This window comes from Cavia porcellus, unplaced genomic scaffold (genome assembly GCF_034190915.1).
Source record: "Cavia porcellus strain 051 isolate PalLab524CR breed Dunkin Hartley unplaced genomic scaffold, mCavPor4.1 scaffold_22, whole genome shotgun sequence".
In the NCBI taxonomy this organism is placed as follows: Eukaryota; Metazoa; Chordata; class Mammalia; order Rodentia; family Caviidae; genus Cavia; species Cavia porcellus.
This window is the reverse complement of record NW_026947505.1, coordinates 49,517,047-49,542,366: the sequence shown is the minus strand read 5'-3', so window position 1 is coordinate 49,542,366 and position 25,320 is coordinate 49,517,047. Positions and strand designations below refer to the sequence as shown.

The following is a 25,320-nucleotide window of genomic DNA, read 5'->3' as shown; positions in this document are numbered from 1 at the left end:
GATGCTCAGTGGTAGAGCACTTTCTAGCATTCCTGAGACCCTGAGTTCAATCAAATCAAATAAAATGAAATAAAATGAATAAAAGATAGAGGGAAGGAGAAGAGGAAAGAAAGAAGAAAGGAAAGATAAGAGACAGGAAAAGAAAGAATGAACTTTTTTTTAAGGTGAACTTTTAAGAAACAAATTGTTTTCTGTACTCAGATAAACAGGATTATAAGGCAGTGTTGTGTTTAAAAACTTAGCAAAGCTTATAGATATTGATAACAGTAAAGGAAAAATTCAGTGCTTACCTTAGCAACAATATACTAAAACTAGAGTGATACAGAAAAAATTGACATGGTCACTGCACAAGGATGCCTGCAAATTTATGAAGCATTCTATATTTTAAAAAACATAAAATCCTTAAAAGCAGCCCGCTTTTCATACCTGCAAACTACAAACTATATTGCATGCTGGTTTCTAGCAACAAGGCATTTTTCTAAGTGCTAAAATGCCAAATTGATGTCAGTTCCTTAACATTGCACTCAGGGTATCCTATTGATCAATTGTGCCAATTTGTGAACAAACCTTTGTGAGAATACTGACTTACAAGCAGGAAATCAAGCTGCTGGGAAACCAAGAAATACAACTCATGGGCTTAAGTCAGTCAGCCTTCCTTAAAAGCAATACTTAAATATAAGTGCTTACAGCTGGATCTCATGTAACAGCTTTATAATCTGGGATTTGGGGGGCCAGAATAGTGACTCAGGCTGTTGAGCACAGTTGCAGCCTTTGCTGAGTGGTGAATGTGGTGGAGTAAATGGGAGAGAGATTCAGACTGGAGAAACAGTAGCTGCTGGCAGTTTTGATAAAGATAGCCTCAGTATTAAAGCTTTTAGAGGAAAAATCTGTCAGAGTGCTAACAGGGAAAATAAAAATATAAAAGACTGCAACAGTCAGGTCAGCTTTCTGGTGAAGGCCTGACCTGGGCCCCTAATTTTAGACCAGCAGAAACATGCATTTCCTGAAAAGAGCAGTGTTAGGAAGATTGGAAAAGTGTAGATGCAAACTGCAAATGAGTAACAAAGGAAAGAGAAGTAGACAGGAAAAAGCTTTAGTTTCCAGGTACATAAGATAATGAGAAGAGATTAGATATTAAAAGAAGCTTTTAGCTGTGCGTTTGTTTTACTAGGATCAAGATTTTATTTTCTCTTACAATTCGAGACATTGGCTGGGCTCAGCAGGGCAGTTCTCACTCAGTGCCTGGCTTGATTATACTCAGACAGTGACTGGGTAGGATCATCTGGAAGCTCATTCACCCCTCTTGTCCTGGGCAGGGAAGACTCAGACATTTGGGGTCTGGAGCAGCTGGGGCTCCCACCTTTCAGAGTAGTTTTGTCAAAGTAGATGAGTTAAGTTCATAATACTTAGTCTTAAGTAACATGAACAGCATTGAAAGATGTGTTGCTTTTGAGAGGGGAGGGAGCACGCTTGCCCAAGGAAGTAGCCAAAAATACAGGCCTCACCTACTTACACATACAGTATAACTGAAAGAGGTTGTTTTCTGAATCTCTCCTCTGCCCCAACACTAACGTCTTTATCATCTTAGGAGAGAAAAGTTCAGTAGAGAGCAGCATGGTTCATAACAGTGTATTATAGTGGCTAAATCTTAGGCAGATAGGTGCAGGCCAAATCTTAGCCCTGCTGTTTGCTGGCTATATGACCTTGGCCAAGTCATTGGACTTTTTAAATGTATTTTTAATTTTATATATATATCATGTTCTACTTTTTTTGTTGTTGTTTTTTGGACCAGGGATTGAACTCAAGACTTTGTACTTGCCAGGCAGGTGCTTATGCCGCTGAGCTAAATCCCCAGCCCCATAAATCTCACATATTTTAATCTGTGTAGATTTTAAAGTAGTTAAATTAAGCCAATTAACATTTGTTGTTGATTCAGTCATTTTTTTTTTTGTGATGAAAACACTTAAAATCTGTAGACTTTGGTTCGTTTCTCTACAAAATAGAAATAATAGAAGCTATCACAATATAATTCCAAGAATTAAACTTACTAAAAATCCAAAAATTTTGTGTACTGTTAGTTCCTATTCTTCCTGATATTATTGGCCTTCGTTCCAGGTTGTAGAGGGATGAAAAGAAAGAAAACAGATTCATGGCAGAATATGGACAGTGCGCCAGGTGTCCTCTTCACTTTCCTCCTGTGCTTCTGCTTGCCTCTTAGGGTTTTTATGTCCCTGGAAGTCCTCTAATCTCTGTGGAAGGAGCCCTACTCTGTTCCTTGATGCAGTTCTCATTCTCTTGGATCTATTTGGCCTCAACTTCAAGGCTCAGCACATAGGCTTCTCCCAGGGTAGCTGAGAAAAGCAATCAGAACAAATTATCTGCAAGACATAAATAACTAGTGTCCTATTTGTATTTCCATAAAGGGATTACTGCGTGACATCCAAACATGTTTGACAAATTCTTTTTAATGACTGAGGAATAAGATTCTAAGGTAAATCAGTAGATTTTGTGAATGATGGTATTTGGTATGCGCAAGTCTAGCAATAAGTGACAAGTTCTAGGTAGGTGCTGGTCAGACTCTCCCAGGATTTCTTCTCAAGTCCATCGTACTTATGATGGCTTGATTCCTTGAGTACTTTTGAAATAATGAAGGTTTGAGTTATACTCCAGGACACTGTACCATAATTAACATGGTTTGCTGGTAGAAATGTATTAGAACCATTTGCTAGCCATTTTGAAAGTAGGTATCTATAAATTGAGCCTGCCTACATGTTAGTGAACTTTCTTCTATAAATAATGGATTTGTAGTCTTAAAACATGAAATTATATATTTAATCTTTGAAAAATACCATTATTCAAATGACCAGAAAAATATAATATTTGAAAACAATAAATTTATGTAGAAATAAAGACATAGCATCATGTCCTAGTTTTGTTATATTTTTTTAAGTCTTATACAGCATTCCAAGGTGCTGTTCAAGGATAGTAAAAATTTAACATTTATGAATATGTACTAGAACTTTCATCGTAACAACATAATTTTGTCTGTGCTAGACTACAAAAAATTTTTAAACTACAATTGTTTACATTGCCGTCATTTGTTTAATATTATTTGCATTAAAAACATTGGTGTTTGCTAGAAGCCACTAGTCAGAGTCTCATAGTAATGAATAAGTATTATCTGTACATGAAAGTTTAATATCTTAAATAATGAAGTTATTTTTATATTTTAATTTTCACATCCATTAATTTCTGATGATACATGAAACATGCTTCTCAGAGCCCTTATACAATGAGAATCTCATTGGATCCCAATAGGCCTCAACAGTATCAGCACAACCACTTACTTGCATGTTATCTGACATGAAGGTGCACAAAGAATAATTGTTTCATGATTGCCAACAGTGTGTGGGCCATAAAAATGCATTTGAAGAAATTCATGTTGTATAAGGGAGCCTTCTTCAAAATTTAACTTGGTTCTTTTACTATATTTTCTTCTCTTTTTGTTCCTTTAATTTCTGTTGTTTTAAAACCCGCACCCAAGATGCCTTTGCAGCTTCTCCTGGGGAGGCCCCTGCAGCATCCGAAGGGGCCGCAGCACCGGCTACCCCCACCCCCGTAGCAGCAGCACTTGATGCATGCTCAGGAAACGGTGGGTTTACGGTCATGAGCCAGTCTGTCATTTTTCTGTCCTGTCGTGAAACCCTTGTAGTTAGATGTGGTCATATGTTTTTCTTATTTTCTTTTCTTCTGAGTACAAACTGTCATTTATCATAAATGAATAAATAATTCCAGCATTTAAAACATTAAGACAATAAAGTGCATACTTACCAAAATTGACAATTGCTCAAGATTGACAATTTTTGTCAGTGCAAGTATGCTCTCTTAATGTTTTATCCCTTCTAATGCTGTATTGTACTCTTACAACATTGAGTTCAAGTATATCATCGTTTTAATGAACTTTCAAAGGTACCAAACTAAATTAAATAAGGGTTTGAGATGACAATCTGATCCTAAACTATAGGCTAATATTGCAGCGCTTTGCAAATTGTTTCTGATTCTAAACTTGTGGTTCCTATGACACATTATTTAGAAAGACATCCCAAATGCTGGCCCCTGCAAATAGAGAGTAGTCGAATATAAGCAGCCCGAGGACTAGCTAGTATATAGATACTGTATGTGTGCAAGCTGTGTCTCACCCGTAATTTTGATGCTTTCCTTCTTTACTGATGCCGTATGTGTCTCCACTTTGCTTTCCAAAAGACCCCTTTGCCCCATCCGAAGGTAGTGCAGAGGCTGCACCTGAGCTGGACCTCTTTGCAATGAAGCCACCCGAAACCAGCGTTCCTGTAGTTACCCCTACAGCTAGTACAGCCCCTCCAGTTCCCGCCACTGCTCCTTCTCCTGCGCCAGCTGCTGCAGCTGCCACTGCTGCCACTACCGCTGCCGCCGCTGCCGCCACCACTACCGCCACCTCTGCCGCTGCCACCGCCACCACTGCTCCTCCTGCTCTAGATATCTTTGGTGGTAATTTGTTGTTGTCGTTGTTGAACTCTTTCTGTCTGATGTACTGAATTATGTGGTCCTTGAGATGTATGTATAGCTCTTACTGCATGAATTTCGCTGTATAATTAAATGGTTCTTTGGAAACCATTTGCTACTTAATTCAGAATTCTTCAAAGAGCTAGTTGAGAACTGGGAAGTGATGCCATTTCAGGCTTGATTTTCAAGTGAAGTAAAGGCGTGTGTGTTCTTGGTCTTAGATTTATTTGAGTCTGCTCCTGAAGTTGCTGCAGCGCCTAAGCCAGATGCTGCTCCTAGCATAGACCTGTTTGGTACAGGTAAAATCACAGCAACCCTTTTTTTCCGTTTTAGTTTTCTTAGATACTTTCATGATTAAGCTGTTTGTACTCACCTGTGATAATGCATTTGTTAGATTTGTGACTTTGATTTCAGCTTTCTGCTACTTACTTCTGCTTGGTTTTGGTTTGTTTCACTTTCGGAAGATGCTTTCTCCTCTCCACCACAAGGGGCCTCTCCTGTGCCTGAGAGTTCTCTCACCGCTGACCTCTTATCCGGTGAGTGCTTTGCCAAGGTCAGTCTCTGGAGTCGTCTTATGGGGATCATGCATGGACAGGAGGGCACAAGAAGCTGCAGGTTTATTGTATGTTCTTTTAAATGTAAAATTATGTTGTAAAAGAAATCTTACTCTTTGACTCATCACCCACAGATGAGGGTTAGTATTTCAAACATAAAGTAAAAAAGTAAAAAGAAACCATCACAATAAAACCTCTGACTTTGAGGAGTCAAATTTTATTTTGTTCTGGAACATTTTAAATCCACTTGGTTTTCTCAGCTGTTAAGACTGTCTACAGTCCTTTAGCCTGGAGTCAACCGTAATTTCTCAAAATGCCCTGTGCCAAGGCTCCAGTTTTCTTCTTTCTCTGGGTGACAGTTTTTCATGTTCTGTGCTTCACTGCAGTGGATGCATTTGCGGCACCATCTCCGGCAACCACTGCCTCCCCAGCAAAGGTGGAGTCCTCGGGTGTGATAGACCTCTTTGGGGGTGCGTATCCTTTTTCCTTCAAGATTTAAGGAGTATTTAAGGATAGTTTCTAGATCTTCCATTTCATTATATTTCACCATTGTTTCTTTTGACTATATGAAATTACCTCTTACATGTAAACTTGTTTTTAAGATCTTTTGCATATCTCTGCTATCATCTTCATCCTCCGCAGTTCACCATAATTTTTAGTGGATGACCTAACAAAACCAGTTAATTTTTTCATAGGAAGTCTTTGTATTTTCAACATTTTGTTCATCCTAATATATAATTACCTGATTGGAATTCCCTTATACTATTCTGCTTTGTTGATCCTGATCTACTTACTAAATCAACATTGTTGAGTTCTTAAAAAGCAATATAAACATAAACTATGTCATTCACAATTGAAAACAAGCTAGTCAAAACTGGTAGCATACATGCCAAATTTCATACATTATTCTATAATTTATTAGTTTAATAGTTTTAAAACCCTTCAGATAATTGAAAACTGTTTCCCTGATTTAAATGTATTCTCTTCTTCCCTGTTATATTATCTGAAAGCATGATGTATTGAGTTCACTCTTAAACCATTCAGTTGGTTAATATACATAAAGTTGTCTTTTAGCAGTAAACTTACAGGAAAAAATAAAATGACTTCATGAATGCCCACAGCTGTGTATGGCTTTGGGCTTAAATGCCATCCTTTGCAAGTTGTACCCACATTAAATACTTACTATTCAGTAGCATGGTATATGTCAGATGAGTACATGCGAGTACAAAGATATTACAGCTTCTGACACTTGGAGGGTTAAAGTGAGTCCTAAGTGCCCAAATACTGAATCTCCATATACAGGTACAAGTAGAACAGTAATTGATCCATTAGGTTCATTAATTGTTTTTAAAATTTTAAGAGAGTCCTAAATGGGAAGATTCTGTTTTACCTTTGGTAAAAATTTTATAAGTTTAATCCTGTTTTGATAAATGACATGATTTAGCCCAAAGATTTATTCTTAAAGGGGAAAAAAGATTTAATCTGAAAAAGAAGTATTAATTCCTAAATATTTTAGAACTCATTTAAGAGAATAAATTGTATAGAGCATGATGCATTTCATTCAGTCATTTCACATACGCATAGGAGACAAGCTCACCATACGAAACGTCGTCTCTTTGCATGTCTCTGCACAACACTTAAATTACTTACTGTACTTACTGTTTACACTGTCTTATTTTTTGCTGCATAATGGATAATGAATAGATGCATTTGGAAGTAGTGCTTCTGAACCCCAACCTGCACCCCAAGCTGCTTCTAGTTCATCAGCATCGGCAGATCTACTAGCTGGTAATTAATTAACTAAAATAAAATAGTATTCAGTCGAAACTAAGTTTGTATTTATTTTCAGACATAACAAGTACTATAAATTACAGACTTCATTTTCTGTTTTCCTTTCAAGATGCAAAACTAAAGAACAAGACATTATATATGAACCTGTGTAGCAATTTTAATCTTCTAATGTCTGTGCTCATTGTTTTGAAAGAGTTTGTGGGAAAATATGCTGTACTTTTCAAATACTAATCTTGTGTCATTTGTAGGAATAATGGAAGCACCTTGAGACTATAATATTAAGTGAAATAAATAGATAAGCTTAACTATTGCATGGTTTCTTTTTCATGAGAAATCTAAAGTATAATAAAGAACAAAATAAAAGAGAAAATAGGAATTAAGGAGCGAGATCTTTGTCAAAGCAGAACAGACTCAAAAGATAAGAGGAAAGGTAAAGGAATGAAAAAAGGAATTAAGATATATTATGTACCAATCCCAAACAAGGAATGTAAACATTGTATACTACAAGAAGTATAAAGAAAATGACCCAAAGAAAATAAATTAATTTTAAAAATAGAAGTTAAAAAACAAAAAAGAAATACATGACTAACTATAGGAAAAAATCTTAATGATTTTTACTGTTGAATTGAAGCTGCTGCTATCTGTGTCAAAAAAGCTGATCATTTTTCTGTCTGAAAATACATGGGGTGTCCCAAGCTTCACAGGGCCAACAGGTTGACACAATTTGTATTGGATCATGACTTGTGGCTGAAACAGTGTAGATAGAATGAAAGGGAGCAGTCCAAAGACTCAAAGACAGCAAAAGTCAAATGTCAGTCTTCCTTGAGAACAAGGCAAGATGTGCTTCATAAGAGACGTAAAAAATTACCAGTTGTAAGACTGCAATAGTAACTTTTGGTTCAGACACTCAGTGGAACTCAAAAGATGCGGTAACGTACCTCCCTGATCTTAACTTAGAAGGGTGCATAATAGGAAGTACAGCAGTGGGGTCCCGGGAGCCGCACTCAGATACAGCTTTCTCATGTCCTTCCCCCAGTTCACCCGAGGGGCTGCAGTTCCATCCCAAGGTTGACAAAGGGCTAATGACAGTGTGCACTCCATCAACACAAGGAAGCCATAAGATCCAGAGTTTCTCACCCTAAATACCCTGATAGTCATGTCGCCCTGTGTAGTGTAAGTAACTAGTACTAATTTTTAAATGTAGCCATAGCTCATAGAGTATAAGTAATACAGTGATCAACCGTGACACCAAATACAGCAAGCTAAGGAACATCTAATCTTGTGCTTGTAATGGAAGATCCTAATAGACCTTTGTCAACCTTCAGAGTTGCAGAACATTTGATTTGAAGTCAAATTTTTCTTCAAGAAGGTAGAATAAGCCAGGCGTAGTGGCACACACCTGTAATCCCAGAACTCAGGTGGCTGAAGCAGGAGGATTGCTGGGAGTTCTGGGCCAACCTGGACTACAAAGTGAGTTCAAAGCCAAAACTGCATAGTGAAACCTTGTCTCAAAAAGACTGTCTTGGTTACTTTTCTCTTGTTGCTGGGACAAAATACCTATAGCCAAAGTTAAGAAAGGAAAGGTTTATCTAGCCAGTGGCATGGTGGTAGAAGACAGCAGAACAAGAGCCAAAGGGGAGGGAGAGCAAGCCTCTTTTCCTATAAAAGACTCATAAAAGATAAAAGATTCACCTTTCTTGGGGCCAGGGATATAGCTCAGAGCACAGCACCTGCCTGGCAAGCACAAGGTCCTGAGTTTGATTCCCAATACCAAAAAGAAAAATAAAAGATTTATCTTTCTTTAGTACTCAGTTGTGTATAAGTACTACATTTTTTTGTCTTTTTCATTTTTTGTTAGATTTAACTTTTATGAATTGTACTTCTGTAACTATGGGTATACATATATCACTGTAGCACAATATTTTTGAACTGTTTTGGGAAGACATCCAGAAGGGAAATGTCTGGGAGAGTGTAATGTCTCGTTTCAGTTTTGTGTTATAGTTAGTTTTCTCTTGTTGCTGAGACAAAATACCCCACACCCAGTATTAAGAAAAGAAAGGTTTATTCAGCCCACAGTTTGTAAAAATTTCAGTCCATATCAGCTGGCTCCAAGGTAGGCTGGCATGGCTGAGGAGCAACCGTTCATGGTGGTAGAAAAAAGCAAGGGCAACCAGTGCAAAAGAGGGCTGGGGAGCAAGAGTCTTTTCCTCTCTTATGTTGTATGCAAGCTACCAGCCCTCAGGTGGGTGGAGCACTCACAGCATCTCCATGCCACGCTCTCCTCTTACCCAGGCTCAGGACCTTTACAAAATGAGGAGCCTGGTCCCCTGCTGAGTCACTTCATTAAGCTTCTACAGTTCTCAAGTTGACATCCTAGAGCTAAGGGCATGTCCTCTACACCCTAGAATGTACAACTGTGAGTTACTTAGTGAAGCTCCTAGACTTCTCAAATTGACACAGTGTATCAACCATAACAAAGACCAAAAAAAGGTAGAGGAAATAGAAAATCCAGCTGTTAACCTTTCTTTCCATCAGTAATTCAATCTAGTTATTTAAGTCTTTGCCAATGACAATAGCACTTTTGCATCTTTCCCATCCTTTCCAGACTCCTTGAACAAATATGGCACTCTTGTTAGCCAAGTCCTTTCATCCCAGTGAGTGACTACTGGTATTTTATTGAGCGATTAAGAACCAGAGCCCTACTGAGATACGCTATATTCTTTGGAAACTAAAATGTAAGAGGCAGTGCATCTCTGGCTTTTCTCCCTGCCTAGTTTTTATAGAACAGTTTCAAAACAACCATACAAACTTTCAAATTTTTACTAAACCAATATGCTTAATTCGGAGTTTCAGTGTCCAGCAGTAAGATTATAATAGGCAACAGAAATAGCAGTGTCAAAGGGCTGTTTTTGTTTTGAACTTACAATTAAGGTAGAATACACATGATGTCTCTCTTTAGGGACACAAAAGCGGGAGGCTGAAGCCTGCAAGACAGAAGCCTTGCTGTTGACCACTCCCAGTGCTGCAAGGCCACATTGTCTGCTTTGTTACCCTTGAAGCATTGTAGCCTCTCTCTGCCCTCGAGCTGGAAGCTGAAATACTGTATTTCTGAAAGAACGTGGTGGCTTGGATTATAGCTCAGTGGCACAGCACCTGCCTGGCAAACACAAGTCTGAGTTCAATTCCGGTACTTTTTTTAAAAAAGTCCACGAAATAGTAGAAACTGGAATAGAGAGGCAAAGCCTGTGACAAAGGATGTATTCCCATCCAATTCCAGATCACAGGTCAGTGCCTGAGCAGAGAGACTCAGTTGTAGGAGTGAGATGGAAACGAAATGTAGCACATCTAGGGAAAGGCAGAAAGATTTTGTCACTCCTGGCGGCCACACCTGAGCCCTGGGGAAGTATGCAAAACAGTACAGTTAAGATATTTCATCAGAAATAAGCTTAGGTTATTCAACTGACCTGTCCATTTTAAAATCTTACTAAAATAGGGCAGAAAAGAGGAAAAACCTAGCGATGCAAGTTATAATGTCATTTTCATGAGTTTTATTTACTGGGCACTTTCCATTTCTTGCCCTGCATCTTCGTGAGATTCTTTCAATGGTGGGAAAGTTGTATATTTCATAAACATCCTTATTTCTGGTTTTGTATTTGAGTAGATTAATAGTTGATGTAAATAGATATACGTGGGTGTTAATGTCTAGTTTCCTTTGAAAACAATTTGAATAATTTAACAGACAAATGGAGATATCTTCTTGCCACAGGCAACTGTTATTTCAGTCTATATCTTGATATAAGAAGTAGTAAATTACTGAATACAGTTGGGGAGTTGGTTTCTCATTCTTCCCTCTGCTTTGCTTATATGAAAATATTTCTTATACTTGTTTCAGTACCACAGCATAAATCTGTACAAAGGTAGAGTATGTCCTATCCTATCTTTTATCCCAATGGCAAAGAACAATAGAGATTTAGCCTTATGAGGCTCCTTATAGTAGGCATTTTTTCTCTTAACCATATTGCCCAGGTGATTTTTAGCAGAACCTTAGAATTTCTTGAATCAAATTTAAAATACAAAAATGTTCAGATCAAAATTAAAAGCAGACAACTTCACTGAAATCAGAGGTCTATAGAGGACCAGTTAATTGTCATCCTATATGAATGTAAGAAACAATCTGACAAATGCTCTTACTAGTACTCCTAGAAATACTATTTCAGATCCATTTAATAAATAGGATGTATCAGTAGTTGATTGTGCAGCTGAAAATAATTGAAGTAATATCACCATTATAATGAAATAAATGTGAATGCCTGAGAAATATGTATAAAAGTGTTTATCTGCAAATAGTTTTAAACCTTCACTTTCCCAGTTGAGATGATATGAAGTGTCAGATTATGGCAGGCTGGTTTGATAATCTATATGAGAGGTTGGTTAAGTGCTGTAGGCACTTTCTCTTTAGAAAGATAACATTCATCAGACTAGTCTTGTTTGATAAAAAACAGAGCAACTGCAGATAATTGAGCCTCCAAAGATGGCAGGCTAGTTAGTTATACCATAGGATAATTCAAATATAATTGAAGGACATGCAGAATCCTACTGATTACTACCTTATTTCCAATTCCATTGTGTAAAATCCTTTACCATTTCGAGCTCTAAAACTTCAGTTACTTAACAGAAAAAATTTCTCAGACTCTTCATTAATGTCTATAATTTTCTTGTTAAATGTTTCATTTAGAGTGTTGCACTAGTTTTTTCTGTAAAATATTTGATAACTATATCAATTAATCTCCTGTTAATTGTGCTATGCTTATAAAATCATGTTCTCATAAGAACTGAGTATAGCCAGGTGAGGTGGCACAAACAAGTAATCCCAGCATTTAGAAGGCTGAGACAGGAGGATTGCCACAAGTTTGAGGCCAGCCTGAACATAGCATGACACTATCTTAAAGAGAGGAAGGGGAAAAGAGAACACTGAGTATAATGGGAAAGAAAAAAAAACCATACTGCCAAGTCTCTTGTCAAGTCTCTGAACCTATAAGGATAATACACTTATTCTTAGATGTGGGGAAAAGGCTATGCACTCCAGCGGTAAGGAGCCCAGGCTCTGGAGTGTTATACTGTGGAATCTTGGATCTACCACTTGTGTTTGTGACCTTGGGTTACTTAATTATTTAATTTCTCTAGTCTCAATTTTCTCATCCGTTTAACCTGTGGAGTTGCCCTGAGAATTAAATAAGCTAATGTGTGTCTTAAGGTTGAACCACATGGAATTACAGTTTGTATAGAATCAAAATAATTAAATATAGGCAATGCATATGGTTCAAAGTGTTCAACCTTAAAAAGAATGCTTAGGCCAGAGATTTAGTTCAGCAGCATAAGCGCCTACCTCGCAAATGCGAGGTCATGAGTTTGATCCCTGGTACCAAAAAAAAAAAAAAATTCCTTAGAACACTGGCTGGTGGGTATGAGCTTTATGTTTTACTTTCTTATAGAAGGCATAAGTTTTTTCGGGGAGTAATGTTATATACACATCTATGTAAAGGTTATACAACCTTTAAGTGAAATTCATTACTACTAAGAGATTAGCTCTGTATAAATGTATATTTTGTCCTCATTTTAATGAATCTTGGTGAAGTGTGCATCCTTCTCTTTGAGCCACTTATTCCAGCCATGTAAAGAAAGGATTGGATCAAATGGTTCTGAAACTATTATGCTTTGATTCTAGAACATGTTATGCCTTCCTTGACCAGATTTTAAAAAACTGCTTCAAGTGCAGTTATCTCCACAGTCATCTATAACAAAGAGAAGCACACAACATAACACTTGCCTGAGTTAACCACAAGCACCCTACAACTTGGTGTGTGAGATGGTTCTTAAAAATTAGTCTTAAAACATCAGAATATCTCCCTAAAACTAAAATACTCACATCCCTTCAAAAATAAGTATTTCTATCCCATCTTTCTTCACATTGTTACTAGTGCCTACTGATCTTGAAAGTACCTTTCTTGAGTAAAGAAATTTACAAGTGATGAAAATGTCAGATACTAGAATTACATGATATGGTCACTGTGAACTTTAAAAAGGACGTTTTCTAATTAATAGTTTTCCCAAATTTCAATTTTTTGTATTTGTATATAATGAAAGTCTAAAACCATGTCACTGTCAATCACCAGGGACAGCATGACTTGAACACTTTTGCTATCTCTTTTAGAAAATAACTAGAGAGTTTTGGTGGAAGTTATTTTCCAAATTGTAGATTGGTTTTATAAATTGGAATATAGTCTTATTTTTGGAAGCATTCTTTTATACCTTTGTAAACCTGTTTTGAAAAAGAGAATGTGAGGCTACATATGAAAGAAATATATATCCAAACTGAGTGTAAGAAAGAGTTCTGGTGGTAATGATTATGTTATAATATAATATTACCTAGTATCTTACTTTCTTTCATGCTGGGACACAGAACTACACACCCACAAATTGAAGGTTTATTTGTGACTCCAAGTTTGTAGAAATTTCAGTCCACAGTTAGCTAGCTCCAAGGCAGGGCACCATGGCAGAGGAATCTCCATGGGAGAGTATTTTGCTTATGGCATGGAAGTCAAGACACAGAAAGATTGAGGGGAAGAGTGTGGGAGATACCTTCTCCCAGGCCAGGTCCCCAGTGAGCCACCTCTTCTGACCACGCTTCACTTCCTAACATCATATTTTCCTATAAACTGAGTGTGTCATGTGCCCATGATCCAGTCACCTCCCAAAAGCCCAGCTGTGAACACATGAGGCTTTGGGGAGACATTTAAATGAAAACCATAATACATAGTATCTTCCTAAGAAATCTTTTATTTCACAGGTTATTTGCTTCTAGCCTTTAAACAAATCTGATTTTTCAGTACTCTTCGATATTTTCTTACCTTCTCTTACCTTTTAAGCACCATGCTGACTTAAATATTAGTGGAAAAGTCAAGAAAAGAAGACACAGCTTTTGACCCCAGAAGGCCATCCCTGTAGTTTGGATCTGGGGCTCTTGGGAATAACGACATACAGTAGAAATAGGATGAGGCTATTGCCACACGTTGAAGACAGTGGTGTGCATGTAGAGTGTGGGTGGCGTGCATCTGACAGCAGTGGGCAGCTCTTCAGGGCAGAGAAGCCCTTCCAAAGCCAACATGTGGCACTGGGAATGGTGGATTTTAGCTGCAGCCTATTTTGCAGGTATGGGGAGGAGATAGTAGGCACAGAAAGGACTGATTGCTGCACAAAGGGATTTGCATTATAGGAATCTGAAAGTCATAGAGAGTCAATGAAATATTTTAGAGAAGTGGTTTTGTCAACATTTTCTACTCAGAAAGGTTGCTGTGGCTCCACCACAAAGACTGGACTAGAGGAAGTGCTGGCTGGAGACGGGACGTTGTCCAGGTGGCTGTTAGGAATTCTGAGAGTGTGTTGAAGGGGCCTAGACTTGATGGTAAAAACAGTGATAGTAAAACATAGAAATAAGATATTAAGGAAGACATTTTCTAATTCATATTATACTAAATATGTGAACATCTTTAGCTTTCTGACATCGTGAATCTGAAGAAATGTAAGATTTCAATGTAGTAAACACTATCTGAATTTTAACACTACTGCTACCTTTACCTAATGTGCTCCATTGTAACAGATTTGGATGCCACAGGTTCTCTTAGTAAGGTACATGTTTTTATATGCTACCTTATCTCTAATTAAATTAAATTTCATTAATACAAGACATATCAAGATACTTGAAAAATTTTTTAAAAACAGACTCCCCCAGTTTTGTTGACGGTTGTCTATATGCACTCATTTCTTTTCCATTTCCTTTAACTTTTTCTGACTCTCTTTATGGTCTTTACTGTCATTAATTGTTTTTGCTTATGTTTTTTCCCGCAAATTTTTTTCAGGATTCGGGGGTTCTTTCATGGCCCCTTCTCCATCCCCTGTCACTCCGGCTCAGAATAACCTGCTGCAGCCCAATTTTGAGGCAGCTTTTGGAACAGCACCTTCAACTTCTAGCAGCAGCTCCTTTGATCCATCAGGTAAGGCAGTGACTTTGAAATGTTCTTGTCATTTGTACTAAGGATAAAATGTAGCTCCTAAGGTTAGTACATTTTCAGAAAATTTATAACAAGCAAATCTTCAGTGATAACTTTGTTTAAAACTTCAGAAAGTCTCTTACTCTGTCACTTAAATCAAAATTTCTAACACATTTTGGTAACTCTGTTTACCCTGAAACCCTTTCTGTGTTTCTGTTTCTTATTTTTAGCAGAAATGTAGCTAAACATGCACACCATCTATATGCATGAGCTTACATGCACATAGTCTAGAGATGGTAAAGGGAAAACAAATACTTGTACTAAATCTTTGAATAGGATCTAAGTATGTGGACGTGCCCCTGCTATTGCTTACCCTGTAAAGCTTGCATGGCCCTCAGTATTATGAAGTTGAGACACAAGCAGTATTCTTTGCCTGCCTTTAACCTTTCATCACTGCTGTCATTTTGTTTGTATTCTCTTCCATTCTACTCTTCTCATGCTGGGTCCTTACTACAAATTTTCACTTGGTGAGTTTTTGGCAATTAAATGTGTTTCGGAAACACCTTAAATATATCCTCTGCTTGACAACTTGGTTGCTTCTGTTGCCAGTGCCTAGATGAATGCTGTCCTTTTTCGCTTTAGAATTACTTCATTATAGTGTTTATGCATAGTTTTTGATAAAATTTAGCAGCCAAAAAGTTTTGACATAGATATTAGTAGTATCTTATGCAAAATACTGAGTCTGAATTTTGAATGATCTTTCTTTATTCTGGGAACTGAACAAATAGTATCTATCATATGGTGACCAGGAACCATTGATGATGAAATTTGATTTCTGATATTTAAAATACTATTAATTTAAATAAACTCTGGAAATCAAAAGTTATTAATATGTGAAGAAAAAATCAAAACTGTTATTTCTAAAATATGGTCAGGTGTTTTTCAGATATTTATTGCTAGATGCTGAACATCAGATCAGATTTTATTTAGATAGTAATGTCCTAGAAAACTAAGAAATTCAATTTTTTATAATAAACATCTTAGATTTTTGGATTAAAGCATTTAGACTTTGCAATAAATCACTATAGTTTTGAATGGAAACTAGTTTAGCGATTGTTTTCAGTAAAAGGGACAGTGGCTACCACTTACTGAGTGCCTACGCTGAGCAGACATTATAATGAGGAATGGCATATATTCCTAATGTAATATTCTCAACAAAGCTGTTTATTATATTAATGGTATTGGTCCCATATACAGATAAGAAAACTAAAAATTCAGAGTAGTTTTCTCAGAACCACAGTACAGCTGAATTGCAGTCCAATTTTGTTCTCTTTCCTCTATATTATACAACTTTCTTCCTTTCTCATGTCATTAGTATTTCCATGCTATATAAGTAGACCTATGTAGACATGTTCTCGGTGTTCTAGTCACAAAATGTGTGAATGATATGCCTTCTTTTATAAGAATGTATGCTCACTTGTTTCCATAGTTTTTCAGAAGACAGTGTCTCTCTTTAATTTTTGCATATGATCTTTTTTCAATGATTCTGAACCTAATCTGTTTGATTTCCAGTGTTTGATGGTTTAGGTGATCTTCTGATACCAACCATGGCACCAGCTGGGCAGCCTACACCTGTCTCTATGGTACCACCCAGTCCCGCGATGGCAGCCAGCAAAGCTCTTGGAAGTGATCTTGATTCATCTCTTGCCAGCTTAGTAGGCAGTGAGTAATCTCGTTTTCTTCACATGAGACATATGTGAGCTGGTTTTTTCTGTTTTCTAATTTGTGCTATTTCTTCTTTTGCTTATGGTTAAGTATATTGAGGAATGGATATAAATACTCGATATTTTACCCAACACAGTTCCTTGAAAAGTGAACAATAACTATTCTATTGTGTCATGGAAGCACCCATGCCATTTTTAATCTAAATTACCGAAGAGCTCATTAAGGAGCCTACTCAATTATGGAAGGAAGTACATGATGTGTAAAAAGTTCTTTATTCTCCATTTCGTTTGAAAGCAAGAAGAGAGAGTAAAAGATGTTAAATGCAGTATATATTCAGAAAAGTATTTGCATTTCAGTCATTCTGCAAATATTTATTGCATACTGGGAATTCTCCCAAGCTTTAGAGATATATTAGTAAACAAAACAAAATTTCTGTCCTTTTGACTCTCTCAAAGGACAGAGAAAAACAGTAAACAGTAAATTCTATAGGATGTTTAGCCTTAAATCCCCTGAGAAGTCAGGGCAGCCAAAAGGTTTCTAGGAGGAATGAAAAATAACAAATTTGGAGGACTCATGTTTTCTAATTTCAAAACTTCTACAAAACTACAATGATCAAGACAAATGGTGCTAGTGTAACAGTAGACATAATGATCAACAAAACAGAAGAAAAAGGGGCTGGGGATTTAGCTCAGCGGCATAAGCACCTGCCTTACAAGCAGGCGGTCGTGAGTTTGATCCCGGGTACCGATAAAAATGAAAAAAGACCAAAAAAAAAAAAAAAAACAAAAAACAAAAAACAAACAAACAAAAAACAGAAGAAAAAGCCCAAAGCAGAACCTCACATATGTAGTCAAATCAATTTTGACAAGGCTACCAAGACCATTTAATGAGAGAAAAGACAATCTTTTCAAAAACTTTCTGGAACAACTGGTTAGCCTCATGCAGAAAAATAATTTGTACTATCCATGAAAATCAATTTAAGATGAATCAAAGATGTAAATGTAAAGGACAAAATTATGAGACTTTAAGAAGATAACTTAGATATAAATTCCTATGGCATGGGTTACGCAGTGACTTATATACCATACCTAAGCAGAAACAATCAAAAAACAGATTAATAAGTATTCATCAAAATTTAAATCTGTTATGCACAAATGATATCAAGAAATTGAAAAGAGCATGCACCTCTAATCTCAATTACTCAGGAGGCTGGAGCAGGAGTACCACAAGTTTGGGGCCAACCGGGCAACTTAGCAAGATGCTGTCTCAAAGTAAAAAGAGCCTTCCATACCTGAGTAGGCTCCTTAATGAGCTCTTTGGTAATTTAGATTAAAAATGGCATGGGTGCTTCCATGAGACAACAGAATAGTTACTGTCCGCCTTTCAAGGAACTGTGTTGGGAATGTAGTTCAGTGGCAGAGCAGATGTGAATTCAACTTCCAGTACCGCAAAAAAAGTGAAAAGAAAACTCTAGAATGGGAGAAAATATTCCCAAAGCATATATCTTACAAAAGAGCAGTATCTAGAATGTAAAACTCGTACAATTCAATAATAAAAATATAAATTATGTAATTTAAAAATTGAAAAAAGAGCTGAAAAAGGTTATTTCTTCCCTCCCAAATAATTATGTGGAAAGATGGTGAACATCATTAGCCATTAGGACAGTACAAATCAAAGGCGCAATAGCAAATGTAATATTATTCAGGCACAGAGAACAACATTATGTCATTTGCAAGACTGTAGACAGAACTGGAGATAGTCACGTCAAGTGAAACAAGCCAGACTCAGAAAGACAAGCATTCCATGTTTTCCCCTAATATGTGTGATCTAAAAAAGATGACATGAAAGTAGAAGGGAGATTATCATTCGGAGGAAAAGAATATAGGAATGATGGGCAAATAATGGGATAGATATGATCACAATATATGCATACATGAAAATACCATATTATAAGCCAATGTTTTATAATGTTAATATGTACTAATACAAGGTCTGTAAAATGTTCTTTTCCATAGTGAACCTTCTGCACACTAATCACTCAGAGCCTACTTCCCAGGCATCTGGCCTGCAACAAAGGCCCAGGACTAGGCTTAGCATTTCCATCTGCCACAGAAATTGGAAAGGGGACTCATATATCCATGTCTGTGATATATTTATGCTTATTTTGCCCTTTCTCATTAATTGGCATATTTTGTTTTATTTTTCAGTTATTTAATATATAGAGCTTTAATTTTTTAGTTTATTTGAAAGATTCAAAACTTAAGTTTGTCTTTTATAAACAAAAATAGTGAGTCAAGCATGATGGTGTTCATCTGAAGTTCCAGCTACTTGGGAGGTGATGCAGGATGATCCCTTGAGCCCAGAAGTTCAAGGCCATTCTGGCAATAAACTCAGTCACTGTCTCCAAAAACATGGCTAAAAATATGTGTAATAATTTCTGTATGTGGTTTTCAGTTAATATATACTTTCATCTATTTTATCATACCAAAGTTTGGCACAAATAAATACATCATCCTCCAACAAATAGCTTTGTGCTTGTTTTGGGCCTTTGCACTGGCTACTCCCTTAGCCTAAAGAGCTTTTCCCAAGATCTCCACTCAGCTTTGTGCAAGTCTTATTTCCTCCTGTGGCCTTCCACAAATACCCTCTGAAATATTGTCTAACTCCTTCGCCCTCCATCTCTCCTTAACCTGCTTTCTTTTCACTTTTCCGTGGACCTTCCATATCACCCTCTAGCAGCCTGTGTAATTTTTTGTTATTTCATTGTTTCTTGCTTCTTTCACACTATCAGAATGCATCAAGCTCCTTGTGGCAGAGATCTTTGACTGTTTTCTTCACTCATGTATCCCAGGTGCCTAGACCAATACCTGTCACAAGTGAAGCTGATTAAATCTTTGCCAAAGTAATCAGTGAATTGAAATTAGATCATACTATTAAGCCATCAATATGAGGGTTCCCACCTACATTCATACACTCACTAGAAGGACCCACAAGACTCCAATGATATTTATTACAGCAGTGCAGCAAGGATGCACAGCTAGATGATAAAGGGGAAAGAAGCAAGCTTGAGTCTGGAAGAATCTACATGTTAACTTCTTGTGTTTGCCCTTTCCTATGAAGATATGGGCACATTCTTTTCCCCAGCAATAGAGTCCAGTAGCATGAGTGACATGTTAGTTTGGTTGTGTGGTTGATTGGTTGGTTGGTTGATACTGGGAATCAAACTCAGGACCTCGTGCTTGCTAGGCAAGTGCTGTGCTGCTAAGCAACATCCCCAACCCTGTGCGAGATGTTTCTGCCAAAGGGAGCCCTCGATGATTTCTGTACCCCAGGATTTTATTGACTGCTGATTTTGTGGGTACTCTCTGGCTGGCGTAAATTGAAATTCCAAACTTTCAGAAAGGAGGCAGGTGTTCAGCATAAATCCTATTGTTTATATAAACAAGTATAGTTGTTATTAGTTATCATATAAAGTTTTATGTCAATTTAGAGAACTTTCTACTAGCCAAGTTCCCAGACACCAGCCTAATAGTCCTTTCTATGATAGCAATTTCAAGCCTGTTACATCTGCTCTTTCCTGGTTTTCTAGTTCATAGCTAAATATGATTCTTAAGTCTAAAGTGAATAGGAGAAAATCTCAAATTAATAGGTATGTTCATAACATAGTTTCTTTTCCATATAACTGAATTTATTCATTCATAGATAAAATATGTAAATTTTCTAAAATTCTAATTGTTTTATTTTTGAATGTTATATAAAATGAATGTATAACCTTACACTCTTTTTATTTTATGCATTTATAGATCTTGGGATTTCTGGTACCACCTCGAAAAAGTAAGTGTTTTAAATTATCTGTTATTCTTCTTACAGAATTTTTATTGGAGACTATCAAACATATTCATTGGAGTATATTATTCAGGCTAGATAATTTCAAGGTTGTTTTATGTTTTGTTATTATTTTTGCTGTTACTCTACTGAAACCTCCAAACTATTGCTTTACAATGAAAAGAAATAATCTCTTTCAGTCTCTGAGTGTCAGTGTTGTATGGAGAAATGTTTGGTAATTGTATTTTGATTTAAATTCTAGGTTCATTATAATATTTGTATTGTATTTTGTATAATTGTATTTTGATTTAAATTCTAGGTTCATTATAATATTTGTACCTAATATTGATTTTAAAAATTCTTTTATAGAATATTAGTTTTAAGGAAGGATGGTGAGAATAATGAACAATGTATGTTCTAAGGTATATGCTGTGTCATTGAAATTGGGTGCATTTCACATTGGGTGTTGTCTTTACAATCACTGGAAGTCAGATTGAGGCACAATACGGTTGTGTGAAACCTTTTGTTAAACCCTCTGAAATCCAAAAATCACCCTCATCAGTGCATTTTAAATTCAATGAAATATAAATATATGGAATTTATGATATATTATTTGGAATTTTATGTGATGAGTAAGAAATTTAACTGAATCTTTGTCATATTTTTCTATTATAGCTGAGAGGAAATCCTTATTATCACTGAGATCAAAACTCTAAGTGACTTTTTTTTCAATTGAGTTTAAGATCTCTTAGATACAGTGTAGTAGTGCTCCCTGTAAATTTTAGGCTACTCTTAATTATCAATTGACTTAAATAGTTTAGTTTCTTTCTAAACTCAAATAAATGAACCCAGAGAGCCACACAACACAATTGCTTCTAATTATTAATTTGTTTCTGTACTCTGTTCTGTGTGCTTTTAGGGGAGATCTTCAGTGGAATGCTGGAGAGAAAAAGTTGACTGGTGGAGCCAATTGGCAGCCTAAAGTAACACCTGCCACATGGTCAGCAGGTGTCCCACCAAGTGCACCTTTGGTACGTAGCCATCAGAGGCCAGGACTGTATGGGTAGTTTGCCAGTTTCCAAATGTATAGAGCAAAGTACATTTTGTTTAACTTTGCTACTGATGCTGTACTTGTTCATCTACAGTGAAGAAATATAAGTAAGATGCAAATTTTCCTGAAATACAAATTCCATTGATGTTATATTTAATAAGAATTATGTCCTATATTATTTTTAATATTATGAAATATTTTGCCTCTTTTATAAAATTGTGAAAATTATTTTTCCAAATGATGTAATATCATTGATCATTGTATATTTTACCACATTTCTTGTACAAATTTCCTGATTGTCTTAATAAGTAATGAAAACTTTTTTTCTTACCAGAAAGATTGGGCAGTTTTCTATTGTGTAAGTGAAATCTTGATTTAAAACCCTATTACCTCTGCTTACCATTTAAAAATTGAAACCACTAACATCATCTTTTCTGTAAGATTTTATACAGGCTTCATTTCTATATTTTAAATTTCTCTGTGTTCCTAGATTTAGTGAAACCAGGCAAGTCTGTTTCCAGGCTCATTTGCAGTTCCACCTCCACCTGTCCGAAGCACACCCATTTCTAAAGCTCTCTTGCTGCCGTGCTTTCCCTGCTGCTTTAATTAGTTCTGCACCATCACTAACTGCTGCAGCAGAACATCATTGACGTAAACTAATATAAATTAGAATGTAAATGTTACCCTAAGTGGAAGAAGCCAGCTGCAAACATTACAGCTTACAGGATTCAGTTTAGATGGAGAATCCAGAATAGGGAAGACCACAAATAAGCGTAAATTATTGGATGGTAGGGAATTGAGGAGCAAGAAATCGGGATTGTTTTTTAGGAAGTTTGATTGAAATGTTCTGGGATTAGATAATGGTTATGACTTCACAGCATTCTAAATATACTAAAGATCACTGACTTGTACATTGTAAAACTATTAAAATGATGAATTGAAATGTTATTAATTTTATTTCAGTAAAACATTTGGGAAAAAAGAATGACAACAAAGATTATATTTTATATTCACACTTTGCCACAATTTCAGTGGGCTAAGATGGTAGGCTTTTTACAGTACCAGACCTAAATTATAGAACTGGGATTTAAGACTATGAAAGAAAAAGAGTTTGGTTAGTTACCAAAGCAAAATAAATTTGCAGAAAATCTTGATTAGTATTCTTTTTATTCCCTAAGCTTAAAATAATCGTAATGCGGATTGACATATTTGGGGGCATCACATTTTACTCCCCACTGTCCATTTTGTAATTCAGTTGTTTATGACATTTCAAGAGATCTTTGGTATCTTGGTTTGGACATGTAGATATTTGTCAGATATATAATTTGCAAGTATTTTCGTCTCATTCTGTGAGCTGTCTTCATTGTATATGTGCTTCCCTTTAATGCACAAAAGTTTTCATTTTGACAACTTTCCAATTACATATTTTTTGTTTGTCCTTTTGGTGTCACGTTTAAGGAACCTTGTCCATTAAGGTCTTAAAGTTTTTCGCCTGTGTTTCCTTTGAAGAGTTTTATCTTTTACATTATGTCTTTGACCTGAGTTCTATTTGTATATAGTGGGAGATGAGGATCCAGATTGTTTGCATGTGGAAATTCTATTGTCTTAGCATCATTTATTAAAAAGACTATTCTTTCTCTAATAGTTGCTCTTAATACCTATGTAAGAATCGACTGGCCTTAGTTGTGAGAGTTTGTTTCCAGACTGTTTATCTCGTTTTGTTGATCTCTTTTTTTTTTTCTTATGCCAGAACCAAAATGTTTTGATTGATGCAACTTAAGTTTTGAAATTAGGAAATATGAATGCTCCAAATTCATTCTTTTTCAAGGCCATTTTGGATATTCTGTTAACCTTTGCACCTCTACCTAAATTTTAGTTAAAACTGTCCATTTATCCAAAAGAAAAAGGCAATTGCAATTTTGATAAAGCATTAGGAAATTGAGAAGGAAGCTCAGTGTTGTAAATAAGAAACAAGCCAGCAAGTACTTACAAATAGCATTACCAAGAGTGAACATCATCAAGTCAGTAACCTTGCTTATATCACTGGCATGAAGCTAGAGCTATTTATTTTTTAACGTAGAACTGAAATTTGAAATTTCTTTGTATATTCATATGCATAATTTTGAAATACAAAATTATATCCTGTCATTTTAAAACTAATTATATTGATTCTTTCTGTTTGTTGTTGTTTGGGTGGTATGTGTGTTTTGTGTTGTTCTGTGGATGTGGGTGTATAGCAAGGAGCTGTACCTCCCACCAGTTCAGTTCCTCCTGTGGCTGGGGCCCCGTCTGTTGGACAGCCTGGAACTGGATTTGGAATGGTGAGTGATAACTTATCCTAATGTTCTTTGCCAAATCCCAAAATAACAAGTACTCCAGAATTATTCTCAAAATGCAGTGCACTTGAAAAGTTATTTGCTTCAGACCTTAATTAGCATACACAAGAAGTGATAAAAAATCGGTTATAAAATACTTAAGTTCTACCATTGAGTTATAGTACATTGTTCTCTCATTTTTGCAATAATATTTAGTAAATATGGTCTTAGCTCAGTCACCAAAATTGGACCTTAATTGATATGCCAGAACTTTCCACTTCCATGACCAGGAAATTTTAGGGCCTCTTACATAAGAAAACAGACTGTTACTTCTGCAAGAGTTATGCTAACAGAAACTGAATAACAATAACAATGTCTGTTGAAATGAGGATGCTGTGTGACCAGCCAGACTTGTAATCCACACCCAACGGCCCCCAGTGCCTCTCTGCAGTCTGACAATCTCAGAATCCAGAACTCAAAATTACTAATTATAATTTCTTACCAACCTGGATTCCTCAAAAATTGTCGGAAGCATGTAAACGCCATACATGTCAGGGCCTAGCCAGTGTCTTCCATGCCTGCTCTGAGCCACTTTTGTTTTCCAGCCTCCTGCTGCGACGGGCATGCCCATGATGCCTCAGCAGCCAGTCATGTTTGCACAGCCCATGATGAGGCCACCCTTTGGAGCTGCAGCTGTACCTGGCACACAGGTCAGTTTCTTAGATGTCCACAAAAAAGTGACAATAACTTTTCAGCATGGAACTTTCTTGCGGCTAGCTGTTTAGAAGGCGTTTTGTGTCCTGTACTGTTGATCCCTGGTACTTAAAAAATGAAGAGAGCCTGAAAAACAGATTGACAAAAATAAAGATTGAAAAAAAAATGATAGAAACAACTTCTATAAGATTCCTTTGTTCTTCTTTTCCTTAATTCAGAATGATTTAAAACAATCAAATATTTAAGGCACCCAAGGCATGTATCCCCAAAAAAATGAGTGCTTCTTATCTATGGTTTAGTATGTGTTTCCAGAATTAGCCCAAAAGGTTCAAGGCTCAGTTCTCCAGGTTTCCAAGTGTCTCCAAGCTTGTGACACCAATAATAATGAATTTTTCAAACTGCAAAGTCTGAGGGAATGGCTACCATAAGAATCCCCTTTCTTAAATCAAATTGGGAATCCTCAGGGCCACCCTCAATTCAAACCAGCTAGCTATAAATTTGAGGTTTTTCAATGAGCACCCTCAAATTAGACAGTTCCCTAGCATGACTCACAGAACTCAAGAAAATGCTAAATTCATGATTACCTATTACTGGAGTGAAAGGATGCAAATTAGATGCAGCTAAAGGAAGAGACAGTGGGTGACATCTGGGAGAATTCTAAGCATAGAGCTTCTTTGTCCTCCAAGATATATTCCCCTCCTGGCATTAATATATGACAATACAAATAAGTATTGTCAACTCTAGAGAAAGGTCTC

The 25,320-nt window shown here is 36.4% G+C and overlaps 1 protein-coding gene and 1 non-coding gene across 9 annotated transcripts in view; both read left to right on the top strand.

Annotated features, from left to right (window-relative positions):
- Positions 1-25,320, top strand: part of Snap91 (synaptosome associated protein 91) — a 110,864-nt gene that overhangs the window by 79,405 nt on the left and 6,139 nt on the right. For 3 of the 8 annotated variants that reach the window (XM_063233145.1, XM_063233144.1, XM_063233142.1), the window contains exons 16-27: positions 3,545-3,652; positions 4,264-4,527; positions 4,764-4,841; positions 5,007-5,078; positions 5,483-5,566; positions 6,801-6,884; positions 14,804-14,938; positions 16,508-16,657; positions 20,464-20,494; positions 21,405-21,516; positions 23,774-23,857; positions 24,457-24,561. In XM_063233145.1, the coding sequence (XP_063089215.1) occupies positions 3,545-3,652; positions 4,264-4,527; positions 4,764-4,841; positions 5,007-5,078; positions 5,483-5,566; positions 6,801-6,884; positions 14,804-14,938; positions 16,508-16,657; positions 20,464-20,494; positions 21,405-21,516; positions 23,774-23,857; positions 24,457-24,561 (1,307 nt within the window). Of the gene's footprint in view, positions 1-3,544; positions 3,653-4,263; positions 4,528-4,763; positions 4,842-5,006; positions 5,079-5,482; positions 5,567-6,800; positions 6,885-14,803; positions 14,939-16,507; positions 16,658-20,463; positions 20,495-21,404; positions 21,517-21,870; positions 22,685-23,773; positions 23,858-24,456; positions 24,562-25,320 lie in introns of those variants that run through there. The other 5 variants (XM_063233146.1, XM_063233143.1, XM_063233148.1 and 2 more) reach the window with 4 other exon arrangements.
- LOC111758353 (U6 spliceosomal RNA) lies at positions 284-387 on the top strand. Its single transcript, XR_002792540.1, has one exon. It is a non-coding gene; the product is annotated as a U6 spliceosomal RNA (small nuclear RNA).